Here is a 27932-nt window from a genome sequence, read left to right as displayed (position 1 = left end):
AAGGAAGGGCAACGAAAAAGAAATAAAAGCAAAAGGACAAAAAGAATGTTCAATGCAGAAATAAATAAAAGGGATTCAAGAAAAGCAAAGAATGAACGGTGTGGAAAATTGAGAAAGGAGAAAAGATTTGAAATGAACAAGAAAGAGTCACAGTGTGTCTCTCTAACCCCTTAGAAAGAAGTGAAATGATTTAAAAAGTCAAGCGAATTTGTGCCAAAATGAAACAAAATAAGTGCTTAAGGGAAGATGGAACCTACTTAGACCAAACATTTCCTACCTTGAACCAAAAGCCTTCATTGTGTCTCCACAAAAGCCCTATATGATCTTGAGTTGAATGAAGCTTACATTAGTGGTGACTCACATAAGGGGCAAGCATATGATACTTAGAGCCGGACTTGTGACTTTTCCTTGAGAGAGATTAGTGTGTTTCCATTAACCTCGTTCTGAGTGCCACTATCCTAAAGGTGAGGTTTGCTTAGGAAAAGTTGAGAATGTGTGAGTTTGGGTTCCACAATGACTAAAGTAATAGAAAGAGTTCTTTTATGTGTAGAGTCAACTCTTGATGCTCTTGTGTCGCACTTAATCCATGGTATTTAAAAGAGTAAATGTTGTTAATGATTCATTTGTATTGAGGGCAATTGTTAGTCCTAATTGATGCTAGATGAGCTCACTTTAGGACAGCTGAATTTTCTTGAATTTTCTCTTAAGGGGTGGGTCTTATTTTGATCGCTTGAGGACAAGCAAAAGCTTAAGTTTGGGGAGTTGATAGCTAGGAATTATATTGCATATTACACTCCTTCATGCTCAAGTTTTGATTAGAAATATGTACAAAATAGTCCCAAAGGCTCACAAGTTGTGCTTGATTGCAGGTTTGATCAACAAAGTGAGAAGGTGTCAAAAACCAGCTCAAAAGGGAGTGAAACTTGCACAAGTACCAAAACAAGGCAAAGCTCAGTCAAACAAGGCCAGTGCGGTCCGCACAAGTGAAGTTCAGAGAGTGTGCATCTTAGGCCAAAAGGCAATGCGGCCACAGAGGGTTTTCTGCGATCCGCATTGGATTCACTACGGCCGCACTCGATTTAGTACGGTCCGCAGAGCCAAGGTTCAGAGAGTTGCCAGTTTGAAGACTGAAGCCCAATACGGTCCGCGCTCCATTTCATGCGGACCGCACTAGAAGCCACCGCGACCGCACTCGATTTTGTGCGGTCCGCATTGCCCAAGTTCAGAAAGCTGGATATTCAAGTCAAGAGCCTTAGTGCGGCCGCACTTGATTTGTGCAGTCCGCAATAGCCTCGCAGGGGTATTTTTGTCCTGAATTGTCAGCTTAGTATAAACAACTTCTTTTCCCATTTTTAGGTCATCAGATAGTTTTTGGACAGAGTTGCACTCGTGACTTCACTTCTTTTATCTGTTTTGAGTAATTTTAGCTTCATTTTACCATTGAATCTTCAAGTTTAATTTAGCAATTAATTAATATGAGTTTTTCTTCATCTATTTCTTTGTTTTCTTCTCTAATTATGAGTAGCTAGACCCATAAACTAGGGTTGTGGCTCAACTCTAGTGTGAGTAATTGATGGGTCTTGTGTTTTGATGCTTAATTGTCTATGGGTGTTTGATATTTGGACTAATTTCATGTTTAATTGCTGAATTAGTGGTTGCAAACACTAGTTTGTGTTTAGTTGACTTTGGCTCTTCTTGAGAAAGAGAGCCTAAGTCTCTGAAATTGGTCCAACAAGGAATTGGGGCGTACTCAAGAGATTGATAGCCCCAATTAAAGGGTTAAACCTAGAGTAGTAATGCTCGACTTGAACTTTGATTGCTTGTTCAAATTTGCATACCCAATTGGTCTTGAGAAAGTCCATTCGGGCAAAATCACTCAAACTACCGAGAGGTATAGAGTGAGTAGAATCATGCAATGGTTATATCATACTCCCCAAATGTGACAATCTAGCTTTGGACTCAAGAATCCGTCAATTGACCACCTAGGCAAAAGTCACTACCCTAGTGCCTTTTTAATCATTTGAACAACTCGCAATAGTTTAACCTTAGCTTATTTTAGTTTAATTGAGTATTGTAGTTTTATAAAATTAGAATCATAATCAAAACCAAAAATGTGTAGAAGTGCAATTTGGAGCAAATACACAACTCCACTTTAGATAGACACCCGACTCTAATATCTAGCTCCCTCCCAACCTTAATCGGGTAAAAGCTGCTTCGACCTCTCTCGTTACTCAATAGTAGTGCAGGGTTGTCCTCAATCAGTGAGGTCACTTATAGGCTTGTTTTGGCTCGTAGTCTTTCGGGAGTTCATATGGTATTTCATGTTTCTGTTCTCCACAAGTATCATAAAGATAAGTCACATGTTTTGGACTTCAGCATAGTGTAATTAGATTAGAATCTGGCTTATGAAAAAGAACGACCATTTTGGATAGGCAGGTTAAGAAAAAAAGATTAGGTCAAAGGAGATCGCGTCGTTGAAGATGCTTTAGATAGGCCAATTGAGCGAGAAGGCTACTTGGGAGGCCAAGTCAGATATGCAGAGAGATATCTGCATCTTTTCAGTAGTTTAGGTATATTTCTAAACTCGTTTGAGGATGATGATTAATTAAAGATATGGAGAATGTAATGACTCGACCGCTCGTTTTGAGAATTAGAACCTCGTTCCCCTATTTAATGCTTTCCGTATGTTTATTTGATTTTTTTATCAGTTCTGGGAATGGCTGGTTTGGTTTTCATGGGTTCCGGGAGTGATTTGGAACACTTAGTTTTATTTTGGAAGCTTTAAGTTAGAAGAGTTGATCAATGTTTGACTTTTGTGTAAACGACTTCAGTTTGGTGATTTGAGGTTTCCAATAGGTTCGTACGGTCATTTTGGACTTAGGCGTATATTCGGATTTGGTTTGGATACTCCTAGAAGATTTTGACTCGATTTATCGAAAGTTAAAAATTTGAAGAATTGGAGAGTTTGTAAGTTTGACTGATAGTTGACTTTGATGTTAGCTGTAAGGCCCCGTAAAATTTCACCTAAAACTTGAGGTTCTGTGGTGCTGAGGTAGGCTAATATGTTTGGTGATGGTAGAACAGTGCGCTGGGAGTTAAAGGGAAATGTTTGACAGAAAAATACATTTCTACAACCCACTATGCAGCCGCAAAATCACTCTGTGGACCATAGAATAGCCATAGAGTGAACCAGAAAACTGGGTAAGTTTGGAGGACATTTTGCGGTTGATTATGCGACCGTAGAATCGTTTCGCGGGCCGCATACCAACCGCAGAACCAAGATGAAAATTTTTTGAGGGGGGAGTTTTGTGGTGTATTAGACGACCGTAGAACATATATGCGATGCATTATGCGACTGTAGAATAAGTTTGCGGGCCGCAGAACTGCCGCAGACCTAATCCGAATGTCCCAGCTTTGGAGCACCAATTGTGCAATCAATTTACGGATGCAGAAATGTTTTGCGGTCACATCTGCATTGGGGCTTCATTTTTCTAATTTTATAATCGATTCCATTTCGTTTTATTTAGCCCTAGGGGTCATTCTTGATGGATTATCTGATATTTTAGAGAGAGGGGAGAGTTATTCTAGAGTGAGAAAGTGGAGGTTCGAGGATTTCACTATACTACCTTGAATCAAACTTTAGGATTTCATCAAAGGAACTTACTAGGGATTCAAAGAGGTAAAAATATCTTTCCTCAATTCCTCAATTTTGGGTTTGGGGTTGATTATGGGTGATTAGGGTAGATTTATCAAATGCATGAGCTAATAAAGACTATGGGAAAATTGTTGAACCATCTTGGGTAATTTTGCTCTTGAAATAGTTGAGGGAAAGGTTGGGTCATAGTTGTAACAACCCTTGCCATGGAATTTCTTTGATCGTGCTTGTAATTCTCTCCTCCTTTATAGATTGGCATCATTAGGAGTGTTGGGGACATATCATTGCACTGCGAAAATCTCTTTCGAGGTGTGAAGGCTAAACTCTTATTCTGGTGTTGGAATGCTTGTACTCTTATAATATTCCATCGTGGGATGTTCGAACTTGAAATACTATTGGTGTGAAATGTTCAAGCTAGTAAATTGATTCCCGATTGGCATAGCGTGTTAGAACCCTCATATGTTAACAATTCTCTATTGTTGATTTAATTATGTTATATCCCGTTTGGGGAGAGAGATTATTATGAAATCAGTATGATTAAATTCTTGTTCCCATATGAAAAGATCTTATGAACTTATATTCTTGTTAAGGCCAAAGGTGCCAAAGGGAATAAACTGAAAGGGGACCTTTTATACGAACTATTATCATTTGAAAATACAAATCATGATTTTGTGGTTACACCTCCACCCACATATACTGGGGTGAGGTGGCAGGGCCACTTTGTGTATAATTGTGGCATTGTTGTTACACCTTCACCCGCACACATTGGGGTGAGGCAGCAGGACCGCTTGTGTTGAGTTGTGGTATTGGGATTACACCTCCACCACATATATTGGGGTGAGGCGGTAGGACCGTTTTGTGTTAAGTTTCGGTATTGTGGATACACCTCCACCCGCATACATTAGGGTGAGACGGTAGGGCCTCTTGTGTAAGATTTTTGGTATTGTGATTACACCTCCACCCATATACAATGGGGTGAGGTGGCGGGGCCGCTTTATGTCAAGGTGGTTATAAAGGATCCTCATCTTAAAATTTATTAATGTTGTTGGAAACTCTTAATGAGTTCGCTATGGATTTACCAGTCATCTAAGCCTTTTTATTGTTTCCATGATTCATCATATTCATGTTGTATTTCCAAGTCCTTGAATAGGTTTTTGGTTTTCATACTAGTACTATTCGACATGTACTAGTATCCTTTTTGCCAGGGGAGCTGTATCTTTAATGGATGGAGGTGGTTCTACAGCGAAAGGCATTGACCAGTGATAGCGGTTCACATTCTCCCAGCTGATTCAGTGAGCCCCACTTCATTCCGGGGCCGTGTATCTCTTGTTCCAAATATATTATTATGTTTTGAGGTATAATCGGAGCCTTGTTGCCAGCACTATCATTGTACTCTTTTGTATCCATTAGAGGCTCCATATACATAGTGTTGGTTGTGTATGGGTATTGGGCAAGTTAAACTAAAGGTGTCGTAATTGTATCATATGCTTACACTGTTAAACTATGGTTGTAAAATGTATTACTTGGAGATTTGTAAATGATGCATCTAATGGTACTGAATTGGAGAGGTACACTTGACTATATCATTTTCTAATTAATGAAATGTATATATTCTTTATTTATGGGTGAGTTGGTTTAAAAGAAATCTAACAGGCTTGTTCGGCCAGGTTATCTCGGTTGAGCATCGGTCGCGCTCCTCGAAGTTAGGGCGTGACATTAGAGGACGCTGATTGTTATTCCGGGACTATGGATGGGTTCATTTTGTTGAGTGGAATTTGTGTGCAAAATTTGGTTGTAACCCAAAGTTTTTAGGCATGAATCAGACGCTTGGTTGGAAGTATAGAAGTTTATGAACTTAAGAGAGTTCAACATGTGGTTTGGCCTTTGATTCTTAGATGCAATGACCTGGTATGTGTTTGCAAGCCTTGATAGGTTCAAGTAATGTTTATTGACTTGTTGGTATGATTGGACGGGGTCACGAGGGGCTCGGGTGAGTTTCAGACGACTCGAAGCATGCTTGTGATAGCTGAATTTTGTTGGTATCTAGTGTGTATCACAAATTCGGGGGAAGGGTCGCGGTCGTGAAGAAAGAAATTCGCCTTGAGGTTTTGGCCTTCATGTTTGTGAAGGTAAGTCGCATTTGCGAAGGGGCTAAGTCACTGGCCTTCGCATTCACAATGGAGCTGGTCGCATTCATGAAGAGGTAAGGCAGATGGCCTTCACATTCGGGAGACTCATGTCGCATTTGCGCAGGAGGATTTTGGACAGAGGCAGACTTGTGCTTCGCAAATGTGAGGCTTGGGTTGTGTTAATTAAGGGTATCCCTGCGCAGTACATTGGGGATTTCGGGATTTTTGCCCATTTTCTCATATTTTGAACCCTAGACTAGGAGATGGGTGATTATTCAAGGAGATTTTCATAAATGGCAAGAGGTTAAGTGATTTTTACTAATTTGTGGTTATATTTCAAGAATCTATATGTATTTTCTACACCTATAACATGGGATTTTAAAGTTAAAAGTTCACTATTCTTATGATAAGAAGTTATGTCTCATTCATGTGATGAGAAAGCTGATAATGAAAATTAGCGAATTTCACATCTATGACAGATTTTGTGCCCTAAATCATTTAGACTTGGGTGTTTTTCCTACAACTTAAGAGAGTGCAAATTGAGCTTATGAGTAATAATTTTGTCTAGGATTTTAAAACTAAATACATATTGGACTCGTGAGGTTATGGATAAATGAGATATACCCATAAACGCGGGTTTGACCATGTGAGTCCGGATTGACTTTTGTTGACTTTTTAGAAATTGATTAAAGATTGAAGCTTTATTTGTTTGGAATTGAATCCTATGATGTTATTTGAAATTATTAAGTATTGTTTTGTTAGATTTGAGATGGTGGAAGGTCATTTCTAAAGGAAAGATAGTTTTGAAGAGTTGATTTGGCTTGCTAAGTTAAAATATTTTTCCAAATATTGATTTAAGGGAATAACCCTTAGGATATGACCGTGTTTGCTTAATTGAAATATGTCGGAAGCGACATATATGCGAGGCGATGAGCATATATATGGGTGATGTGTATAATTCCTAACCGGATTAGACGTTAGGCTTTTATTATGCTTTGTTTCCTTTCGTATCGTCCATGATTTATGTTTTAATCAATTTTATAACCATATGAGCTTATCCCTCCATACTAGTATCCATGTTTAGGATTACTACTTTGTAATTGGCCAAGATGGGATACTCATGAAACTGTTGTTATACTTGATTTAGCCATAGTCATAATTCACATCTTGAGCACACATCCACACTTTTATTTATTGTGTCCTTGTGCACCTCATTGACTATTTGCGAGCATATACCTCTTTAAAGGTGAAATTTTATTTCAATCTAAGATTATGGGACATTTGGACATGTTGAGCAGATTAAATTGGATATGCCACAATGTTTCTACTATGCGGCTATTGTGATATTATTAATGTTGTGGCATGAGATTTTTGCCGTATAGTTGTGGTGATATTATTACTGTTATGCCATGAAGTCTTTGCCATACAGCATGTAGATATGGATCCACCCCCTTAGGCTTGCCCTCTCATGTTTCTCTCTTGATGGCATACACGCAGATTGTGATAAATTGATAGATATTTAGTTGATTTTGATATAGAATCTGATGTGGTGAGTTTTGAGCATAAAGGTGGATGTTTTGACCATCCAAGTGAATCCTTTATACCATATCATGCATTGTATATGATATGTATGTTGAATGCTAACATGCTACTTGATGCCTTTGTTATAAGCCTTATAATTGTCCATGTTGAGTTGATATCTCTTGATATAATCTTTGGTGATATTGAATCTCATTTCATAATATTGTTTTGTATAATATGAATTTTACATATTTATTTGATTAATAGGTATCACATGATTTGAACCTTGTCACTACTTCACCGAGGTTAATATTGCTACTTACTAAGCTCATGTTGTCCTGTACTTATAATATATTTTTGCACATTTTTGTGCAGATCTGGGCATTGGTAGTAGCAATCTTCAAGAGGGTATCTAGTAGTTGACAAAGAAGACTTGAGGTAATACTACATGATCACTCGTACACCCTTGGAGTCCTCTTTCTCTTATTTTTATACTGTTATTCAGATTTCAAATAGTTTTGTATTATTGAGAAAATTTTGTATCTTATTTTAGGGCTCATGACTCCGTACTACCTTGTTTTGGAGGATTGTTGTTGTAGTGTCTTTATAATTTCCGTTGTTGAATGATTTATTCCGCTATTTATACTATTTCAGTGATACTACATCTTAATTATATTGGGTTTGTTCTATGTTGGATGTTGTCTTATCTAGTCATAGGGGTTAGGTGTCATCGTGACTGTTGGTGGGATTTCGGTTCGTGACACTTATGGGCTTGCTTTGACTCCTAGCGTTTCGGGAGTTCATCAAATATTTCATGTAATCTATGTTTTGGAAGTATCATGAAGATAAGTCGGACGTTCTGGACTTCAACACAATGCAATTAGATGAGAATTTGGTTTATGAAGAAGAGCTAGTGGTCATTTTGGACAGGTAGGTTCAAAAGCTCAGGTCAAAGGAGGTCGTGTTGGTGAAGGTGATTTAGAGAGGTCAACTGAGCGAGGAGACTAATTGGGAGACCAAGTCTAATATGTGGAGAAAATACCCATATCTTTTTGGCAATTTAGGGACATTTCTAAACTTGTTAATGGAAAAATATTTGTTTTAGAGGTGCAGAATGTAATGACTCGATTGGTTGTTTTGAGTTTTAGAATCTCGTTCTCCTATTTGTAGGTTCATTTGATGTTATATGACTTGCGAGGATGGGTGATTTTTGGTTTTCGTGGGGTTCGAGGGTGAGTTGGAACACTTAGTTCTATTTTGGAAGCCTTAAGCTTTATGAGTTAATTAAGGTTTAATTTTTTATTAAAAATAACCATAGAATCAAGATTTGAAGTTCAATAGGTTCGTATGATGATATTGGACTTGGGAATGTGTTCGAATTTGGTTTTGGAGGTTCCTAGGAGAATTCAACACCATTTATCGAAAGTTGGCATTTTGAAGAAATTTTGAGTTCATAAGTTTGACCAATAGTTAACTTTGATGGTATCAAACTCCAATTTGAAGTTCTCCTATTCTAGGACTATGGATATATTTGTGTGGTTGGATGAAACTTGTATGCAAAGTTTGGTTGAAGTTCGAGGTGCCTAGGTATGAATCATATGCTTGGTTGGATGTTTATGAACTTAAGAGAGTCAAAGAAGTGGTTTGGCCTTTAATTCTTAGATGTGATGAACTCTGTATGTGTTTTGAGGCCTTGGATAGACCCGGTTAGTATTTATGAACTTGTTGAGATTGGACGGGGTCTTAGGGGTTAGGGTGAGTTTTGGACCACCTTGAGCATATTTGAGATTGCTGGTTTTTGCTAGTGTGCTTCGCGATCGTGGAGCTTGTCAAGCTATCACGTAAGAGTTTTGTGGCAGGGGATGGTTTACTCATCGCCATCACATAGTTGGGGATACAATCGCATAGTGGAGCAAGAGGGGGCTGAGATTTTTGGCCTTTGCGGTCGCATGGTTTCATTTTGCGATCGCTTAGCTTTGGGCAGGTGAAGTATTGTGATCACGTGGTTGTGGTTGCGACTGTATAGTAGGATTGGCTAGGGATGGATGGTGTTTTGCGATTGCATTGGCACTTTTGAAATTACATAGGAGTGAGTCTGCAGTGCAACGCGATTGTAGGAATAGTTTCGCGATCGCAAAGAGTATTTTGGCCCCACTAGTATTTTAAGTCCAAAAATTCGGGATTTTGCCCATTTTTCACATTTTTGAGTTTTGAAGAACGAGAGAAGGAGATTTTAAGAGGTTTTCACTACTAACTTGGGGGTAAATATTTCTATTTGATCTTGATCATATATCTTGGTTCCCTAGGATTTCGACACCCAAAACATGGAATTTTAAAAAAAATGGGATTTTTATTTACAACTTAAGAGAGTATATTTTGAGGTTTTGAGTACCGATTTGGACTAAAATTTGGAATCTAATCACATATTTGTACTTGTAAGGTTGTGGGTTAAAGTGATCTAGTCCTAAACTCAGGTTTTGACCATGTGTGCCCTGGTTCACTTTTGTTGACATTTGAGAATTGATTATAGATTGAAGCTTTATTGTTTGGAATTAGTTTTTATGACTTTATTTGATCTTATTAAGTATTATTTTAGCTAGATTTAAGGCAATTGGAGACGAATTCTAAAAGGAAAAGCAGTATTGGATTGTTGAGCTTGTTCCAGAAAGAGATAAGTATCTTGATTAACCTTAACTTGAGGGAATTAGGTTGGATATGGTCTTATGTGCTATGTTCTTAGTGTGTTGGGAACGATGCATATTCGTGGTTACGGGAGTATATACGTATCCAAGGTTATAGCATGTTGGGGTAGAGTTAGTCTTATGCATGTTTTTGTTTGTTTATGTATTATCAACTTATGTATAATGGACTCTGAGACTACTCAATTATGCGCATGTTAGTGATCATATTTAGGCCTTGTTGAGAAATACCTTCGAGATAGCTTTTGAGATGTTTGTTTCCTATTGCACCTTGTCATGCTTATCTATTTTCGTATGTTAATAATTTTTCCGTATCTATACCCATGCACTCTACTATGCTTGTCATTGGTACACATGTGCTTGGTGTGAACCCAATATTGACTTATTATATACAAGTTTTGGCTTTCCCATGATCGCTAGACATAAGTTTCCCGCCTTCCAGAACAGTTAGTCAAGTGGATCGGGTTGCACGATGCAATGATATTAATATGAGATCGGGTTGTATGCTGCAACAGTAGTATGATTGGACCGAATTGCTCACTGCAATGGAGATGATACATTATGCTTATTTCTTCTCTCTTGTGTAATTCGTTTATAAGGTTATGATTATGTTGTCATATCCCCGAAACTTTTTGATTAGTTCTCTTATTTGACCTTTTTCATTATTACTCGTCTTTTCTCTTGTTTTGCTTTTTTATTTTATTACTTGCACGTGTTTATAAAGTGAGTGTATTGTCTTAGCCTCGTCACTACTTCATTGAGGCTATGCTCGATACATACTAAATACGTTGAATCAGTTGTACTCATACTACACTTATGCACTTGTGCAGATTCAAGTGTTGGTACCACATGGGTTTCCAAAGGTACTTAGCTGTAGACAATAGAGACTCGAGGTAGTACTGCATATCCGTTTGCATGCCCTAGAGTCACCTTATTTATCGTTATTACTGTTACCTGATTATGATGATATTGCATTTACTTTGGATCTTTGTAATTAGCACTTGGTACAAGCTCTGGGGGTTGTATGTTGTCTCGTACTTCTACTTCAGTTTTAGATTTATTATCTATGACATTGATCGATTTTAGAATATTGGGGTAGTTCTTTCTACCTTAATTGAATGTTTGGTAGTTGTATCTGTTGGTTCGCCTAATTGGCATGTTAGGTGCCATCACGATCTTTGGTGGGATTTTGGGTTGTGACAATAATCTTGGCGCCCGCATATTGTCACCATGCTTATAGATCACCTTATGCTAGCTCTATTCTTCAAAATCCCCTTTTGAGATCCAACGCCATCCAACGAGCCCAATCTTTCCCAAACAATACTCAACAAAGTGAAATAAAGCTATAAAAACCAACTCCAAACAATAAAAATTCAAACTTTCATCAAATCCCAAAAGTCAATAAAAAGTCAACACATGCTACATGATCAATACTCTAGTATAAGGTTGGATCTCGTTGACTCATGACTATAAAAGTCCAAATATGTGATTTTTTTCCAAATCCAAGTCCAAATCGACATTCAAAACCTTAAAATACACTTTTCTAACTTTTGGATAAAACCCTATCTTTTGTTATTTCATCTTATGTTTTGATGTTAAATCTAGTGATAGATTCATGTATAAATCATAGATTTTGATTATAATCACTTACCCCAAGCATATAGATAAAAATATAGGTCAAAACCTCCCAAAATCGAGCTTTCAATCCTCCAAAGTAGTGGAGATCTGGGCGCTGGCCCTTTTTGCCTTTTTGGTTGCAGCACCACATGCACTGCAATGTGGAGTCTTGGGCGCTGACACTAGACTCTACCAAAAGTTGCAACTCCATCCTTTATTAAAATAGTCATAGCTTTTTGCCAAAAATGTAGAAATGACAAACAATTTGAATTTCTGAATAACTAAATGCAAAGGGCTATAGCTTTTGTTCTTGGTTTATCTCCAAATTCCTTATATATTGGGAGAAATTCTCTCGTAAAGTTAGGCTAGCTACAGAAAAGCCCTGTTTCAGCAACTCAATTCTTCTAAACTTGCTCCAAATAAGCTGAAACTCAACCGAGCCCCTAGGGTCCCATGCAAACCATCCCAAGCGAAATGCAATAACACATGTCAATCGCAACTCAAACTTATGAACTCTAAAGTTCTTCAAACTGCCAACTTTCAATAAAAACTGTTGAATCCTTCCAGGGCCACCCAAGGCCCGATCCAAATATATATATAAATAAAAATCAATATTCAAACTTGATGAAACATGACATTCATTGTTGTATGGTGTAACCGCCTAATTTGAGTTGTAATCGTACACTTCGCACATGCATAAACCTTAGTGTGGATAAGGATTCATCCCCTTAGGTTCGTCCTCTCATGTTTCTCTATTGATGAAATACACACGGATTATGGAAATTAATCAGTGTTTGATTTTTGTGTATCTTCTCTATATGCAAATACCTTTGGTGTATACATGATTTTTATCGTGTATGTCCTCTATATGCTAGCTGAGGAATGTATACATGCCTCTTTATGCATATCTTCTCTAGATGTTGCTTTTATTGAAGAATTGATTCACAGTACATATTCTCTCTCTATATGTTCACCTATGCAGCTTGCTTGCTTATTCAAGCATATCTTTTCTATATGAAACTTGTAAGGATTTATTGATGTTAGACGCAATTCTTCTCTATATGAAACTTGTGAGGACTTATTGATGTTAGACGCATATCTTCTCTATATGCCGAGTTGCTAAACTGTTACTAGACTTGTGCACATCTTCTCTATATGCACTGTTTGGTTGTACCTTTACTTCATGCTTAGATTTTGGTATCATTGTTGTACACTTGCATATTTATGAATTGAACAGGTTGTTAAGTGAGTATATTGGCAATTCTGGCCACTACCTTGCCGAAGCTAGTCATAGTACTTACTAAGCACACGAGGTCAATTGTACTCATACTAAACTCTACACTTAATCTCAAGATTTTTATTCTTCACACTTCCTTGAGCTTTTCCATTTTAATTTTTTGTTTTAAATAAAAGGTGGTGGTTTGGATTTTGCTAGCGGTCGACAGCATGAGGATAATTTGCTAGAGAAAAGAAGATGATTAAGCAATATAGTTGTAATTTTAAGGTCTGCGTGTACATTGCCCTTCTTATACCTCATATTGTGGGAATACTATATTGTTGTTGTTGTTGTTGTTGTTGTTGTTGTTATTGTTGTGTCAGGACTTTATTGGTGCGTGACATTACACACGTTTTGAAAAATTGGTCAATAAAAAGTGATATATCTTAGTTCACATTAAAAAGTTGATTGTGTGAAGTGACTTTGATGGTCAAAAAATGTATCATCGGAATTTGATATAAGTTCCGGGTTAACTTATGTATTCTACAATTTCTCTTTAGAAAGTATAACACAAATTGCAAATACATATTTCTTTCACTGCAAATGCAAATACGTTACTCTCTCCATTCCAATTTATGTGAACATGTTTGACTGGACATAGAGTTTAAGAAAAAATGAAGAATTTTTGAATTTGTGATCCTAAACAAGTTAAAAAAGGGCCCAGAGTATTTGCGTGGTTATAAAAGATTCTCATTAATGATAGAATTGTAAGTTTAAGCTAAATTATTATTAATTTTTTTTTTTTTAAAACGGACAGAAAATAGATTTACATAAACTCAACAAAGAAGTACTTAATAGTTAATACGTCTCCTAGATTTGTGTCACGCGGTCGCGTCAGAGTACTAGGGAAACAAGATTGTGTTAGCGAAAGAGAGAATTTAGTTGACGATTATGGTTCGGTACAACATAAGTTTCTCCAATTAGGTCCAATTGATTACTTGGCTCTTCACAAAACCATAAGTGAAATGATCAATACAACGAATATGCCATCTGTTATAGTGACACATATTTTAACCAACACGTGGCAGAGGCATCATCCGCGAAAACCACAGAGATCTCACCTGAATCTTTGAAAAAGCATCTACTTTTTCCACACAAAAAAAAAACATCAGTTAATTATAATTAACAAACTCAAAAAATAGATAACTGTCTCTGAATTATACATTTTTTTTATTTCACCATCTTAAATCAGACGTGATTATTCATTTTTATTACGACTATTCCAAAATGAAGAAAAAAGAATAACAGTTGCAGTGTCGTCATCTTCTTTTTCTTTAAAAGAAAACAGAATGAAAGAGAAGCTGGTGAAGCAATCACACCAGGCGTATATTACTAGCAACCATAGATCACTCATCCTCCTCCTTTCTAGAATTGCATCTACAGATACAGTTAAGGCGGTTCCAGAAGTTTCGTCTGTTCCAGCAGAGTCGTGTGAGACGAGGACTCTTCTAGCCAGCGTTGCGGTTGCTTTTGCTTCTATTGGATTTCTTTTTTTCTCTCAAACCGTTTGATGATCGGATCGTAAGAGAAAGGTAGATGAAGTTATAAATCGTTAATATTTATGTAGAATGTTCGCGAATTCCTTAGAATTTTCTTTTGATGTTTATAGTTTTTTCTGTTTGTGTAAGTTGATTATGATTATAGTGTGTTCTCATGTTCGAGTACTAGGAATGGAAGCATGCTTGAGCCTTTGTGATCTCTATGATAATGTTTACCTACAGTAGTGTTCTGTATAGCAATAGTTGTTGTTTTAGGTTTCTATAGAATTTTATGCTTGTTTTGCTGTAACATCTAGAACAGTTTTCTTAATAAAGGTAGCAAGCCCTAACAAATGATTTGGATTACTATTATGTGACACTGAGTGATGTCGATTCTCTTTAAGAGCGCAGTTGTGGTATGTGGGGACACTTGCGTGCTTCATCCTCAATGAATAAGCGCGTGACATCCAAGGATTCCATGAATGCTGATGTCGAAGCCAATTCTGGTGAGTCAGCTCTCTTGTTGCGAACACTGCATTTTATCTTGTGCATTAATTTTAGAAATCTAGTAGAAGAGGATTATTCATGAAGGTTACACTCAATTGTTTTGGTCCGGGGGGTGCAATTATCTAGAATTGTCAGATACTGTAGAAATTTAATAGTATATGTCCTTATTCTGACTGCATTTCCTTTGCACGACAAATTAAAATGGAAAAAGAAGGCAGAGCTAAAAGAATGTTTTTTGTTTTTCCTGTCATACTCGTTATGATGCTTTGTTTGATATTCTTTTGAATTCTTGAATTTCAACTTAGATCTCCTTGAGAATGGCGAGCAAGAGATGACAAATCCCTCTTGGAGGTATTCGTGCCCGCATGTACTTGTGGCAACAATAGTTGCATTTCTATTTGGCTATCATCTTGGGTTAGTTCTGGATCATACTCCTTCCTCTACACTGTCTTTTTATAATCTTGAGTATCGTCTTGGGTTAATTCTGGAAATTGTTCTCAGAGATTTTCTCCATGATTAAAAGAAATATTGTCCTGTTCCCTGTCTCATCTGCAGGGTAGTGAATGAACCACTTGAAAGCATTTCAATTGATCTTGGCTTCAGTGGGGATACATTGGCTGAAGGTAACTGATATTCTATTCTTTTGGAATACCCGTCATTTCTTTTTGGAATTTCAAGTTCAATATTTTTCCATGAATGAAGGTTTGGTGGTGAGTACTTGTCTAGCTGGTGCCTTTGCTGGATCCCTGATTAGTGGTTGGATTGCTGATGGAGTTGGCCGTCGTCGAGCCTTTCAGTTGTGCTCATTGCCTATGATTATGGGTGCTTCTCTATGGTAAAGTCCAAATTTCCTCCAATGCTCATCTATATCCAATGGTTTGGGTGGTAGACTAAAGGTTCTTCCTCTTATTACTGAACTTGTTGTGCTTTCAATATGATCTCTTTGTGTTCTACTTAAAGTATAGAAGATCGCTGAATTGCTTGTTAGGTTTGAGAGAAATAGCCATGCTCCTTTTGGCGTTAAGCGGTTCTTAGGGTCTTACATGCTTCTTCTAGGGAAGGCTCTTTCCGGTAATGTTTCCAGTAAGGACTTATAGGAAGGCAGTGCACTGAGAAGTTTATGAAAGAAAAAGGTCCATGATTTAGGGAAGGCCTGTTGTAAAAGTTTTACTTGGATATCTTCACGGGAAGGATTTTGCAGGAGCCAAAGTTCTGAGAGATTTTTATCTGAAAGAACTATGCCAAAAGTAAAAAAGGAAAAAAAAAAAAATAGATACAAGAATGACTTTTCAATAATGTGCTGCTGGGAAGAAACTACTATCTCCATTTATTAAATATTAAAATATAAAAAAGATATCCTAAATAGACTGACGGATATTGGGTCTATGGAAGCAGTGCAATATCTGGCCCATTTTTCTTTTGTTTATCAAGTCTCATAAGTAATTCTCGTAATATCAATCTGGATCAATTTGGATTAGACCTGTAACTAAGGATATGACAGATGTCTAGGTCTTCTAACCTTGTAAACTGCGAAGCCCGTATAGCTTGCATATGGTAGACACTAAGGCATATGGCTTAAGAAACATGTACATTAGCCCATTGAGTATAATACTGGGAAAAGGGTTTATTCCTCTTACATTAAGCTAGAAGTTTTGCTTTGTAGTTTGTTCAGTTATGTGCTTTTACATTGGGGTGTCTTAGTGTACATTTGTGGATTAGATGGTATTTTACGCTTGTTAGTGATCATTATGAACGTTACTCTGTAGAAGCATTTGTAGTTCACTTGAAAAAAGCTATTGGATGTGTTGGTTGAATGTGTGAATTTAGTTCTGGGGAATTTGAATAACTGAATGTTGCTTTTGGATCTCTCAAGTGCATTCACGTTGTTTCCCCCTCCCATCATCTTCTTGCTCTCCTCTGTGAAGTTTCATTCTCCTTCGCAACTCATTGTATGATCTTTCAGTTAGTTAAGAATTACGATGTTTAGTGCTATGTGCATAGCTTAAGTGTTTGTTTGAGTATGTGGAAGACTTGTTCTCGACAGGATAACATGAGATTTGAACTTCTAACAGTTGTTCTGGAAGACTGGAATCACTTAAAATTACTCCTGCGCCCTTTGCATAGGAGTTGACTTTTCTTATCTTTTCTCATTTTCCTTCTGTTTAACAATGCTTTTTGTGGAAATTTCTGAGTTCTGTTGATCTTGTCTGAGCCTTTCGAAAAGATGCTTTGCTAGTCCCACTAGAAGTAACAGAATTTATGTTTTCTGTCTCATGGTTCTGGTATCAGAATTCCTATTATCTCTTTTGTTCTTAAAGTCATTTGGACTGGTAGTGACACATGTATTTTCCAGTGCAACAGCGAAAACTCTGGCAGGCATGCTTGCAGGAAGGTTTTTAGTGGGATTAGGATTGGGCGTGGGTCCTCCTGTTGCTTCTCTTTACGTAACAGAGGTAAAGCTACTATCAGCTTTAGGGTATGATGCTTTTAATTATTTCTAACCTTCTTAGGTTCTGTTTAAACTCTTGATATTGATGCAGGTTTCTCCTGCTCATGTGAGGGGTACTTATGGGAGTTCGATCCAAATAGCAACATGTCTTGGGCTGATGGCAGCTCTTGTCATAGGGATCCCTGTCAAGAACATAGTGGGTTGGTACGATAAATAGTATTTACTGGGAAAACTTCTGTAGATGACTTGCTTTGTGTAGCAATGAAGTTGTATCTGAGCTCATTATGTGTACAGGTGGCGTGTATGCTTTTGGGTATCTACTATTCCAGCTGCAATACTTGCACTTGCTATGATGTTCTGTGCTGAGTCCCCTCATTGGCTATATAAGGTATTTTAATGTATGGGCCTCTTGCTCCTTTGATGATTATTCTCAATGTTCATCCTCTGACTGAGTTCTTGAGTTGCTATAGTTCCTAGGGTCTCTAAGCTAATACATATTTAGATGTATACCAAGTGAATTCCTTTGGTGCTGACAATTTTACTGGCTGAGTGTCCAATCTCTTCTCAAGCATCGTTTTCTTTTACTTTCTTATAATTATGTTCCCTTGCTCATAAAGGGTTGCATCACCACTATCTTTTTACATTTTGTTCCTCCCTATTGCACTTTTCATAAGGTTGAAGCTAATATATAGTCTAGAGCTATTTGGCATAAATAAAAGGGGTAAAGTCTTTGGAGCACTAATTGGTATGTTTATCACATTAGTCAAAACTTATTTGTTTTTGTTCATTCCTGTGGCAACAAGATGGACTTTAGTGAGGTTGTTGAGAATGGACCAACTATTAAATCTTGGGTGGAAATTTCTTTACCTATTTCTATAGGTAATCTTTTATTGACAATCTCGTCCCAACTTCTTGGATTGTAAAAGACTACAATAATCTAGATGCAGATTTGTCTCAAACAAGAGAAAGATAATGGAAGAATAAAACTTCTCCCGTAGAGGGAGCTCAGAATTTCTCAAAATGAAAACATTATTGGTTTTGGAGTATTGTTTTTGAATCCTAAGACACAAGGCTACATAACTTATGATATGCAAGTTGTGCAAGTATAAATTTCTACTCGATAGATCAATGAATACAGTGAGATGGTTTTGGAATTTTTTTTTGGTCTGTTATTATGGGATTTCTACTCCATTTTTGTCCTACAAACTGGCTTATTTACTAATATACTATAAGCAAAGGAATGATATCACTAAGGACAAGGCTCAATTGGCTTTCACATGCTAGTCAATTAAGAGGGTGTTTGGATTGGCTCAAAAACTGGTCAAATTGGCTCAAAAACTGGTCAAATTGGCTTAACAACACCTTTTAGCTTGTTTCATTGTTTGGCAAACACCAAAGCAGCTTTTAAGCCAAAATAAGCTAAAAGCAACAAGTTGGGCAACCCCAACTTATGACTTTTTGGCTTAAAATCTAGTTGGGTTTTGACCAGTAGTTTACCATATTACCCATTATATACTTTTATAACCTCAAAATACCACCTATTACACCAAAAATCAGAGCTCCTTTTCGTTTTTTTAATTTTGTTGAGTCACTTGCCTTTCCATCTCTACAACTAAATGATTGCCTTATACCGTTGCAGTTTTCCAGCCATTTTTGTAGGTCACTAGAAAAGTTTCCTAATATTTTCTACTATTATTGTATTGCATATACTCATTGCAAATAATATCCGTGCACACATGCTTCATAAGCTCTCCAAGAATACACAAGCTGCACAGTTTTGCGAAATATTTTAAGGGGAACCTATCAATATACCATAGTAAACCAAGTAACAACATATTAAAAAGTCACTTGGCAATTTTAGGACAAAATGAGTTAGGTTAGGTAATAATTAGTTTCTTTTTGAATTTAAAATTTCTTAAAAATTAAATTATGCATTATGTGTTGTTAATAATTAGTTACTCTTTTTGAATTTGAATTTAAATATAGAAGAAAAGTCTAGTTTGAATTTGAAACAAATACAAGTAACATAGTAAAAAATATAAAAATCAAATTTTATATTGAAAATAAAATAGAAAAAAAGTCTAATTGCTTATTCCATAGAATATAGAAAATATATTCTAAAAATATTGATACATTTTATACAAAATAAATAAAAGACATAAATTTTTGACGAAGTAAAAAATGTAAAAATCAAAACTTTATATTGAAAATAAATTAGAAGAAAAATGTAATTGCTTATTTCATATAATGTAGAAAGAAAATAATCAAAATATTGATACATTTATACAAAATAATATAAATAACATATATTTTTGATGAAGTAAGAAATCTATATTATCTATGTTATATTAAAGGAGGTATCTATGTATTATATATTATCTATATATAAATATAATAAAAAAGGGAGGCAAAGACACCATATTAAGCCAAGTAGCAACATAATAAAAAGTCACTTGGTAGTTTTAGGAAAAAGAATTGTTATTCATAAGATTAAGCGAAGTGTCAAGATAATACAAAGCCACTTGATAAATTATACATTATTTTTAAAAAAAATTTAAACACAAAAAAATAAAATAACCAAGATAAAATTATAGTAAATAATATACATAAGTATTATTTATAAATTTAGAAAAATTGAAGAATGTGAATAATAGAAGGCTTCTCTCTTTAGACATTTGAACAAAATAATTAAAGTCTCTTTATAATTTTAATGAATTCAAAATTACAATTTAATAAAAAAAATAAGGTATTTTAGTTATAAGTTAAATACTAAATAGAAAAACTAATTAAATATAGAAGTGGAAAAAGATATACAAAAAGAGGAAATAAATATAATCTTAGGATATTTATAATTTGAATTGATTACAAAAAATAATTTAAATTCTCCAGTATTTTTTTGTGCTGCAGTTTGTAATTTATTTATATACTTAATATTTCTGTTACACAGAAACAAGAAATAAGGATGAAAAAACAATTCACCCGAAAGTTCTTCCGAAACGTGAGCTTGGAACAACAATTCTAAACTAGCTTCATAATTGATTCTTATTCACATTCTCCTCTGCAAATAATTATTAATGTGGTTTCTTCTTTCAAGTATCCACATTAAGCGAAGTGACAACCTAATAATAAGTCACTTCGCATTTCTCAAGACAACTGGCAATATTAGGATAAGATAAGTAAATAATGTAATAATATTAGTTAGTTTAGAATTAGTGTGCTTAATTTTGCTAATATGATTGTGAAATGCGGCATTTCTAATTACATTAGACATTGATTTTTTTAAAAACTTTTTACTGTTAAGTTATGTGGAAGTTGGATGTAATTTTTGTAACTATCAATATGAAAATCTGCAAAATTATCCAAGCGGCAGAACGCCTAAAAAATTAATTTAACATTTAAATTTCAAGAGATAAGTAATTAACTTTATTCCTAGATAACACCTAGCCCCAAAATACACGTCTTTAAAAAATAAAAATAAAACTACTGCCCTTAACTCTATAACCAACATTGTCTTAATTAAAAACCTATTATTCTCAAAATTTCTATTTGATCCAACTATGCTAGCAGATATCAGCATTCTCACAAACACAAACGATGACAATTGTTACGAACAATATACAAATGGAATTATGCACCATAGCAAGGTTTCTTGGTTGGCCAAAATATTCCCCAAGGAATATATATTTATCAAATCAGGCAACTTTTCAAACTATTAGTTATATTATTACTGATCTCTTTTCATATTGTTGCACCAATATTTATCAGTTGGCAGGTTTATATAATAATATTATCTACTATTTCATGAAGAAAATAAAAAGATGATAAATATTTTTAAATATTTAAATGCAAACTTTATTCTAAAATTTTTTCTATTTCTTCAAGTACTTAAATAATAAAATTGTAATTCAAGAAAAAATAGTAGAATTTGGATAGACCCCAGCTTGTTTGGATGGTTGTTACGCATCGTTTCATAATGTGTATCGTATCGTATTGTATTGTATTGTATTGTACTGTATCGTTTGATAAATACAATGTTTGGATAGATTGTGTCGAGTGTCATCGTTTCATGATATCATGCACCAGCAATATGAAGAATAAACTTGCAATATTATAAAGAAAAATTATGATACAACGTAAAATTACTATATAAAAAGGTAGGATAAATGATAAAATAAAATAATTTAATAATAATAGAGGGTGAGATTGAGAGAAAAAGACAAGATAACGATGCGACCACACCAAATCGGTCGTTACATAAAGTGGCACATTTCGTCGTTATGTAACGACGGATTTAACGATACGATACAATAAAATTTAAGTAACAATCAAAACAAACATTGTATTTAAAGAAACAATACGATACGATACAATGGGTAACAGCCATCCAAACAAGCTATGTATGAATATCCAGTGTATTTATATGTTCATAAAAATAATATCATTTACATACTTCTTTGTATGTGTCGTATTTTTCAAGTAATATTTTTTTATGAAAAATTATATTTTATATTCTTCACGCAACGCCCGGGTATGAATACTAGTTAATGATAATATGACATTTAAATAAATATTTGAAGTTACCTTGTTAAAAACTTAAAATTAAGTATTATACATTAAATAAATGAATAATCAATACTTATTTAAAAAATTATATATAGTCAATTTTAGAATTAAATTTGAATTGTGATATAAATTAATTTGCATTTGATCAATTTAGAACTTTTTTTTTAAAAATAATGAGCTCATTTTTAGTGTTAACAGCTTTACGGCCATTTTAGTCACTTTAATTAAAAGAATATGCTTACCCGCACTTTTTCACCAAACACATCAACTGCTTATTCATAAATTGAGCTTCAACACTTCAGAAGTGCTTTTAAGACCAAGTGCTTAAAAGCTACTTTTTTCTAGCTAATCTAAACGGGCTCTAAGTTAGTTGCTTAATTTTCTGTTGTCTGCAGCAAGGAAGATCTGCTGAGGCTGAAGTCGAGTTTCAGAGGCTTCTGGGAAGTGCACTTGTTAAGAGTGCAATGCTGGAGCTTTCAAAGTCGGATAGAGGGGATGAGACTGAAAGTGTTAAGATCTCTGAATTGCTTTATGGTCGGCATTCTAGAGGTAAAGAAAATAAATGTCTGTTTTAGTTCAACGATTTGCCTTACAATCTAAAGTTAGTAGTTAACTAGTTATTCTTATAATAATGAAGTTTTGGCATCTAACTCTGCCATGCAGAATCTTCTTCATTTATTCTCTTAATCCATTTTTAATTTGCCAAGTTCATTGTCATTTACCTACTCCTTTTGCAGTTGTTTTTATTGGGTCAACCCTATTTGCTTTACAACAGCTATCTGGAATAAATGCTGTGTTTTATTTCTCTTCAACTGTATTTAGACGTGCGGGAGTATCCTCGAACCTGGCAAATGTTTTTGTTGGGATTGCAAACTTAACAGGTACAGACTAGAGAACGTCCTCGAGTTGTGGTCCCTCTCTTCTATCTTCCCCTGTATAGTTACATTTCTCTAATTTGGTCCAATGGTATTATTTCCTAAGTCCATAGCTAACCTTCTCCTTCTCTGCACTTTCCAAGGGTCAATTGTTGCGTTGGTTCTGATGGACAACTTAGGAAGGAAAGTCCTCCTTCATTGGAGCTTCTTTGGAATGGTAATGTACCTTTTATATTGTATACCTGCTTGACTGGATTCATTAATACTTGGAAAGCAACTTCAGACCTAAAAATGTATTGAGCTCAAGGCACAAAAATGCATTAAGATGAGTCTTTCACTTCATGGATTCTCGACAGAAGTGCCATTACCTGTTTGTTGGAAGGAAATAAAGAGGGTGAAACTGAGCTAATGTGATGGAATCCGAAAATCCTGATTAGCGGCTAGTTATTGTATTTTCTAATTATAGGAAACTCATGGCGCTATATGTGTTGATAACATTCAACTATTACTTCATCGGGGATAATAAAAGAACTAATGTGGCATAACATATGAATTCATTTTTTGGACCATATGTGGGCACTGCTTGAATTATTATTATTATTCTATTTCATTCTATCTTTTTTCCCTTATTCACGGAAACCTTGAATTGGCAATTTTGGTTAACAAACACTTCTATTTTTTTCTTTACCCTATTTGAGGTATTTGGCCATCTCTAATATCTGAAATTTGACATGTCTGGGGCGTTGAATTTATTCAGGCTTTAGCCATGGCCGTTCAAGTGTTTGCATCAAGTGGGGTTGCTTCAAATTATGGAGCTTTTTACTTCTCTGTTGGTGGCATGCTGCTGTAAGTAGTCCCGTAACTTAAAATTCTTGCAGATGATTTGATTTGTATAGGTTGATGTCCAGTGCTGGAATACGGAACAATCTATGGTGAACTTGATACTTTTTTACTCCTTCCATTCCAGTTTATGTGAACCTATTTTCTTTTTGGTTCATTCCAAAAAGAATGACCCCTTTGTGGATTTGGAAATAATTTAACTTCAACTTCTTATTCTGTCCCAGTAAGAAGCTTTTATAGCCACATAAATACTCTGGCATTTTTAACACCACAAATTTCCAAAGAATTATTGCGACACAAATGAGCTAGTAAGTTATCACGTCTCTCAATTAACACGATCATTAGAAACATACTTAAAACAGACTTAGCAATTTGAATATATCCACAGCCTACACTTTGTTTGCTACCAGAGAGCCATGCTTTGTGCTTTGAAATACCTGTCACACTATTTACCATCGATACCTTTAAAATGATTAAAGCATGGAGTCGTTACTATTCCTTGATACCAAAGAAAAGAGCAAGAATGAGCTAGTAAGTTGTCAAGTCTCTCTCTCTCATTTTGCATGTAAGCCTTCCTCTTCAATTCATTAATGACATCATCTACTAATATTGAACAAGATGTATCTGTTTGAGACTTTATGCAGGTTTGTCTTGACATTTGCTGTTGGAGCTGGTCCAGTTCCTGGTCTCCTCCTCCCAGAAATATTTCCCAGTCGGATTAGGGCTAAAGCTATGGCATTTTGTATGTCAGTTCACTGGGTAATTAGACTCGTCAAATTCTCCAGTTTTTTATTTACAACCGGCATCAGACCTTTGTTCAGCTGATAGACTATACCATTGTTCAATTCATATTACTGAGTTGGGGGGGAAATGGATTGGATGAAAGATGAGAGCGCAGAAATCTTTGTAACTGATTTTCTTAATTGTCTGTGGTGCTTGTTTAGGTGGTAAACTTTTTTGTTGGACTGATGTTCTTGCGTTTACTCGAGCAACTTGGGCCGCACTTTTTGTACTCCATATTTGGCACCTTCTGCGTGATGGCCGTGGTTTTTGTAAAGAGGAATGTGATGGAAACAAAGGGAAAGTCACTTCAAGAAATTGAGATAGCCCTTCTTCCGCAAGAATAAAGTAAGTTTTTGGGAACTAATGGGCTTATAGATGCTGTCAGAGCATACTGCAGACAACTGATCAGTACCAGATAGTTCTTTATGCATTCTTCTTGAAAAAAAAGATGAAGATGTTTATTCCCCTTAATTGTTGCCAGTTTTCAGAAATTGTTCTTCGGAAGTGCGGGGAAAGAATAAACCATTATCAAATCATGGGCTCTTTTCAGGCTCTTCTCTGCTTTATACATTGAATGTGGTGAAACTCAGTGTCATTGGCCCTGTATATAAGCTGCAGTTTTAGCTTCTCCCTGGTCTTTTGCCCATCAGATATTCTCCATTTTCCCAGTATTTTTTGTTTACATACTTGTTTAGACCACCTACCAGGGACACAAATACACAACTCACCAAGTTGTCCCAAGACTAAACAAGTTTCTCAGTTGAAAAAGAATTCTTGAATTGAAACCATTATGTCTGCTTCAAAAAAGAAATAGCAAATGGTTCTTTTTGTTGTTAAAGCTTTTGAACTGATAAGTGATAAGAGCCTACAGAGAGACTCATTTTTTAATCCTGTTCTTTTTGCATTGCAGATATCGTGTTAATCTAGAGATCAAGCTCCTTTAAGAGGAAAAGATAACGAGCACCATCCGTTGTAATTGATTGACAGTCTTCATTAACTGTTTTTGGCACTAGCAGCTTTTCCCCAGCAGCCAGGATTTCTGCTACTAGAGTTAAATAGGATCTGAGCAGGGCTGTCAGCTATTAGCAGCCTCCTAGTATTGGGGGCAGAAATGAGATGGTGTTGCGACGCCTATAAGATTAACAATAACGCTGTTAGGCCTGTTACAGTATGGACTTGGTGTGAATTTTCGGAAACCACTATTTTTAGTGATTATTAGCTTGCTATATCTACCATTTACTAAATTACTTCCTATAGCTATGTTTTCAGTTGTTATAGATTGTATTCGATGTATTTTTGCTACTGTATGAATATAGTAACAAAACTCGGCGGAAAACAGAGGAGTCCAGCTAAGCAAAGAATGTATTAGATTGTATTCGCGAGTTGTATTCGTGAATACAATAACGGAATTTGTGGGGAAAAAAGGGTCTTTTATCTGTTTAAAAACGGAAAGTGAATCAATTAACGCGATAGACTCTTAATATAACTCAACAAACTTAGGGATTCAATCCATATTTTCTTTTTTTAGTGGTATCTTTAATAGGATATTTTTAGTGGTATTTTTACAAATAGATTTATATATTGAAATTATATAATTACATTGAATGTAGTTAAATGCATAAAAATACATTGAGTACATGAAGTATAGCAGGTCATCTATAGTGCAAATACATATGAATACATACTGCAGATACATTTGAATACATATATACATCTGAATACATAAATTACTGCTAGACAAAACGTGAAACAAAGTGAAGCTTTGAAATTATATAATTACATTGAATACAGTTAAATATAGTGAATATATTGAAAAAGTAAAAAAACTAAAGATAGTGAATACAATGGAATACATGGAATATAGTGAGATACATTGAAATACAATGAAAAAAAGGTAACAAACTCTTCAAGTTCCTTAGCCCCAAACTCCATCCCCAATCCACCGATATCCAGGCTACCGCCATGTGGGGCGTCGCCGCCGGTTAAATGAAGACAATTGTTGAAGAAGCGCCAATTTAAAGGATCAAACGGAAACTAGAGAGAGAACTTCTTCAGATATCACAAGGCAAACATGAACAATCAATGCAAAATCTAAGAAAAATTTATATTGTGTAACACAACTGTATGAAAGAAATCGCCGCCCGGAGAAGGGGTTAGGGGTGACACAACAAGTAAGGGGAAGTGGCCGTCGGCCGGATCTGTTGTTGGCGGAACACAGGCCCTGCTAGGGTTTCTAAAAGTAGGGGAGTAAAATACCGAGGGAAAAAGAGAAGAAAAAGGAAAGAGAAAGGAGGAGAGAGGGAAGAGAGAAAAATAATATACGGAGAATTTAATGGCTTAAATGTAGGAAGTGACTATAAATAGATATTTTGCTATAAAAATTAAAAGGTAGTTATAGGAGATAATTTTTTAAAAGGATATTTATTTATAATAAATAAGGTATCAACCTTTTCTATAGGAGGTAAAATTTTCTATATGAAATGAGAATTTTTTTTTTCTTCAGAAAATGACGCTCTATGCCCCCCCCCCCCTAAATTTTTTATTAGCCCATATTTTTTCTATTGATCCGAAATGGCCTTTAGCCCCAATTTATTGACAAGTTATAGCCACTATTTTCAATGCATAGATTTTCCTCCTGTTGGCCTGCCAATAGCTCATCAAATTGAACTTACCCCAATTTTTGAAGTAATTTATTCTTTCTTGGTTGTTAAATTACATATCAACACTCTATTGATTAACATCTCCACAAGAAACGGATAGAATTCTCTCTCTTCTCTCTCCTTTCAATCACCCAAATTACAGCTAGTGAACTCATGCGCCATCTGATTCCCATACCGGCCTGCCTCCGACCAGCGCGTATGGAGCACAAAAATGATCCACTAGCTGTGACGACCAGTTCCATACCAACAATTCATGCATCAACATCTCTCAGCACCATCCCCAAAAACTCAGAACAACCCCAAAATTCACAAACAATCCCTAACTCTAAGCCATCCTTCGTGGAAAAACTCAAAGGGTAAATCATCTCAAAAATCTGAAGCCTGCAATTGAAGTGAAACATGAGACTCGTATGGGAAAACCTGTTGTATTCTTCACTGCATAAGACAATTTCGTTAATTTAGCAGAGGCTTGCAAACTTACACTAGTTGGGAGGTTTTTTGATACCAAATTGTAGGTATCGATCAATGCAACAGTGATGAAATGAATAGAAAGAGATAATAAAAGAGAAGGAGAGGAGAGGACATCTGAGATTGAAAGATTTCAGAATTTTCTTAGTATTAAATAATGTATTTTTCCTCTTACATTTCTCCTATTTATATAGCTAATACAAGGGATTCAATACATGTAAAAGAAGAGCAAACTAGCTGAAATTGACATTAACTAACTTTCTCGCCATTCCCTCTTTTTGAATTTTTGGCACAACTATTACATGTTAACTAACTGCTCATCCACATGGCATCCTAGTTGGCATCTGAGTTGCCATTGGGTCCCTTGCTAGCTGAATTATGTGTATCAATACCTCCTCGATGAACAACACCC

The 27932-nt window shown here is 35.6% G+C and overlaps 1 protein-coding gene across 2 annotated transcripts; it reads left to right on the top strand.

Annotated features, from left to right (window-relative positions):
- Positions 1-14041: 14041 nt before the first annotated feature.
- On the top strand, positions 14042-25648 carry LOC104230997 (probable plastidic glucose transporter 2). Of its 2 annotated transcripts, none has more exons than XM_009783921.2 (15): positions 14042-14429; positions 14787-14881; positions 15188-15296; positions 15438-15505; positions 15585-15717; positions 17236-17335; positions 17423-17535; positions 17626-17719; positions 22290-22443; positions 22632-22775; positions 22913-22986; positions 23527-23615; positions 24254-24368; positions 24554-24737; positions 25303-25648. In XM_009783921.2, the coding sequence occupies exons 2-14, from the start codon at positions 14794-14796 to the stop codon at positions 24734-24736; spliced, it is 1464 nt and encodes a 487-aa protein (XP_009782223.1). In that variant the 5' UTR covers positions 14042-14429; positions 14787-14793; the 3' UTR covers position 24737; positions 25303-25648. The 2 variants fall into 2 exon arrangements, with proteins under 2 accessions (XP_009782223.1, XP_009782229.1); XM_009783927.2 differs by having other exon boundaries at positions 14256-14429; positions 14780-14881.
- The last annotated feature ends 2284 nt before the right edge of the window (positions 25649-27932 follow it).

Source organism: Nicotiana sylvestris, chromosome 11 (genome assembly GCF_000393655.2).
Source record: "Nicotiana sylvestris chromosome 11, ASM39365v2, whole genome shotgun sequence".
In the NCBI taxonomy this organism is placed as follows: Eukaryota; Viridiplantae; Streptophyta; class Magnoliopsida; order Solanales; family Solanaceae; genus Nicotiana; species Nicotiana sylvestris.
This window is presented reverse-complemented; position numbering and strand designations above follow the sequence as displayed.

What these genes read in the sequence shown, in the direction of transcription:
- LOC104230997 (XM_009783921.2), top strand. Translation starts at nt 14,794, where the DNA reads ATGTGGGGACACTTGCGTGCTTCATCCTCAATGAATAAGCGCGTGACA. An exon ending in ATTGGAGCTTCTTTGGAATG is followed by an intron (nt 22,987 to 23,526) that starts GTAATGTACCTT and finishes GAATTTATTCAG; the next exon opens with GCTTTAGCCATGGCCGTTCA. An exon ending in TCTGTTGGTGGCATGCTGCT is followed by an intron (nt 23,616 to 24,253) that starts GTAAGTAGTCCC and finishes GACTTTATGCAG; the next exon opens with GTTTGTCTTGACATTTGCTG.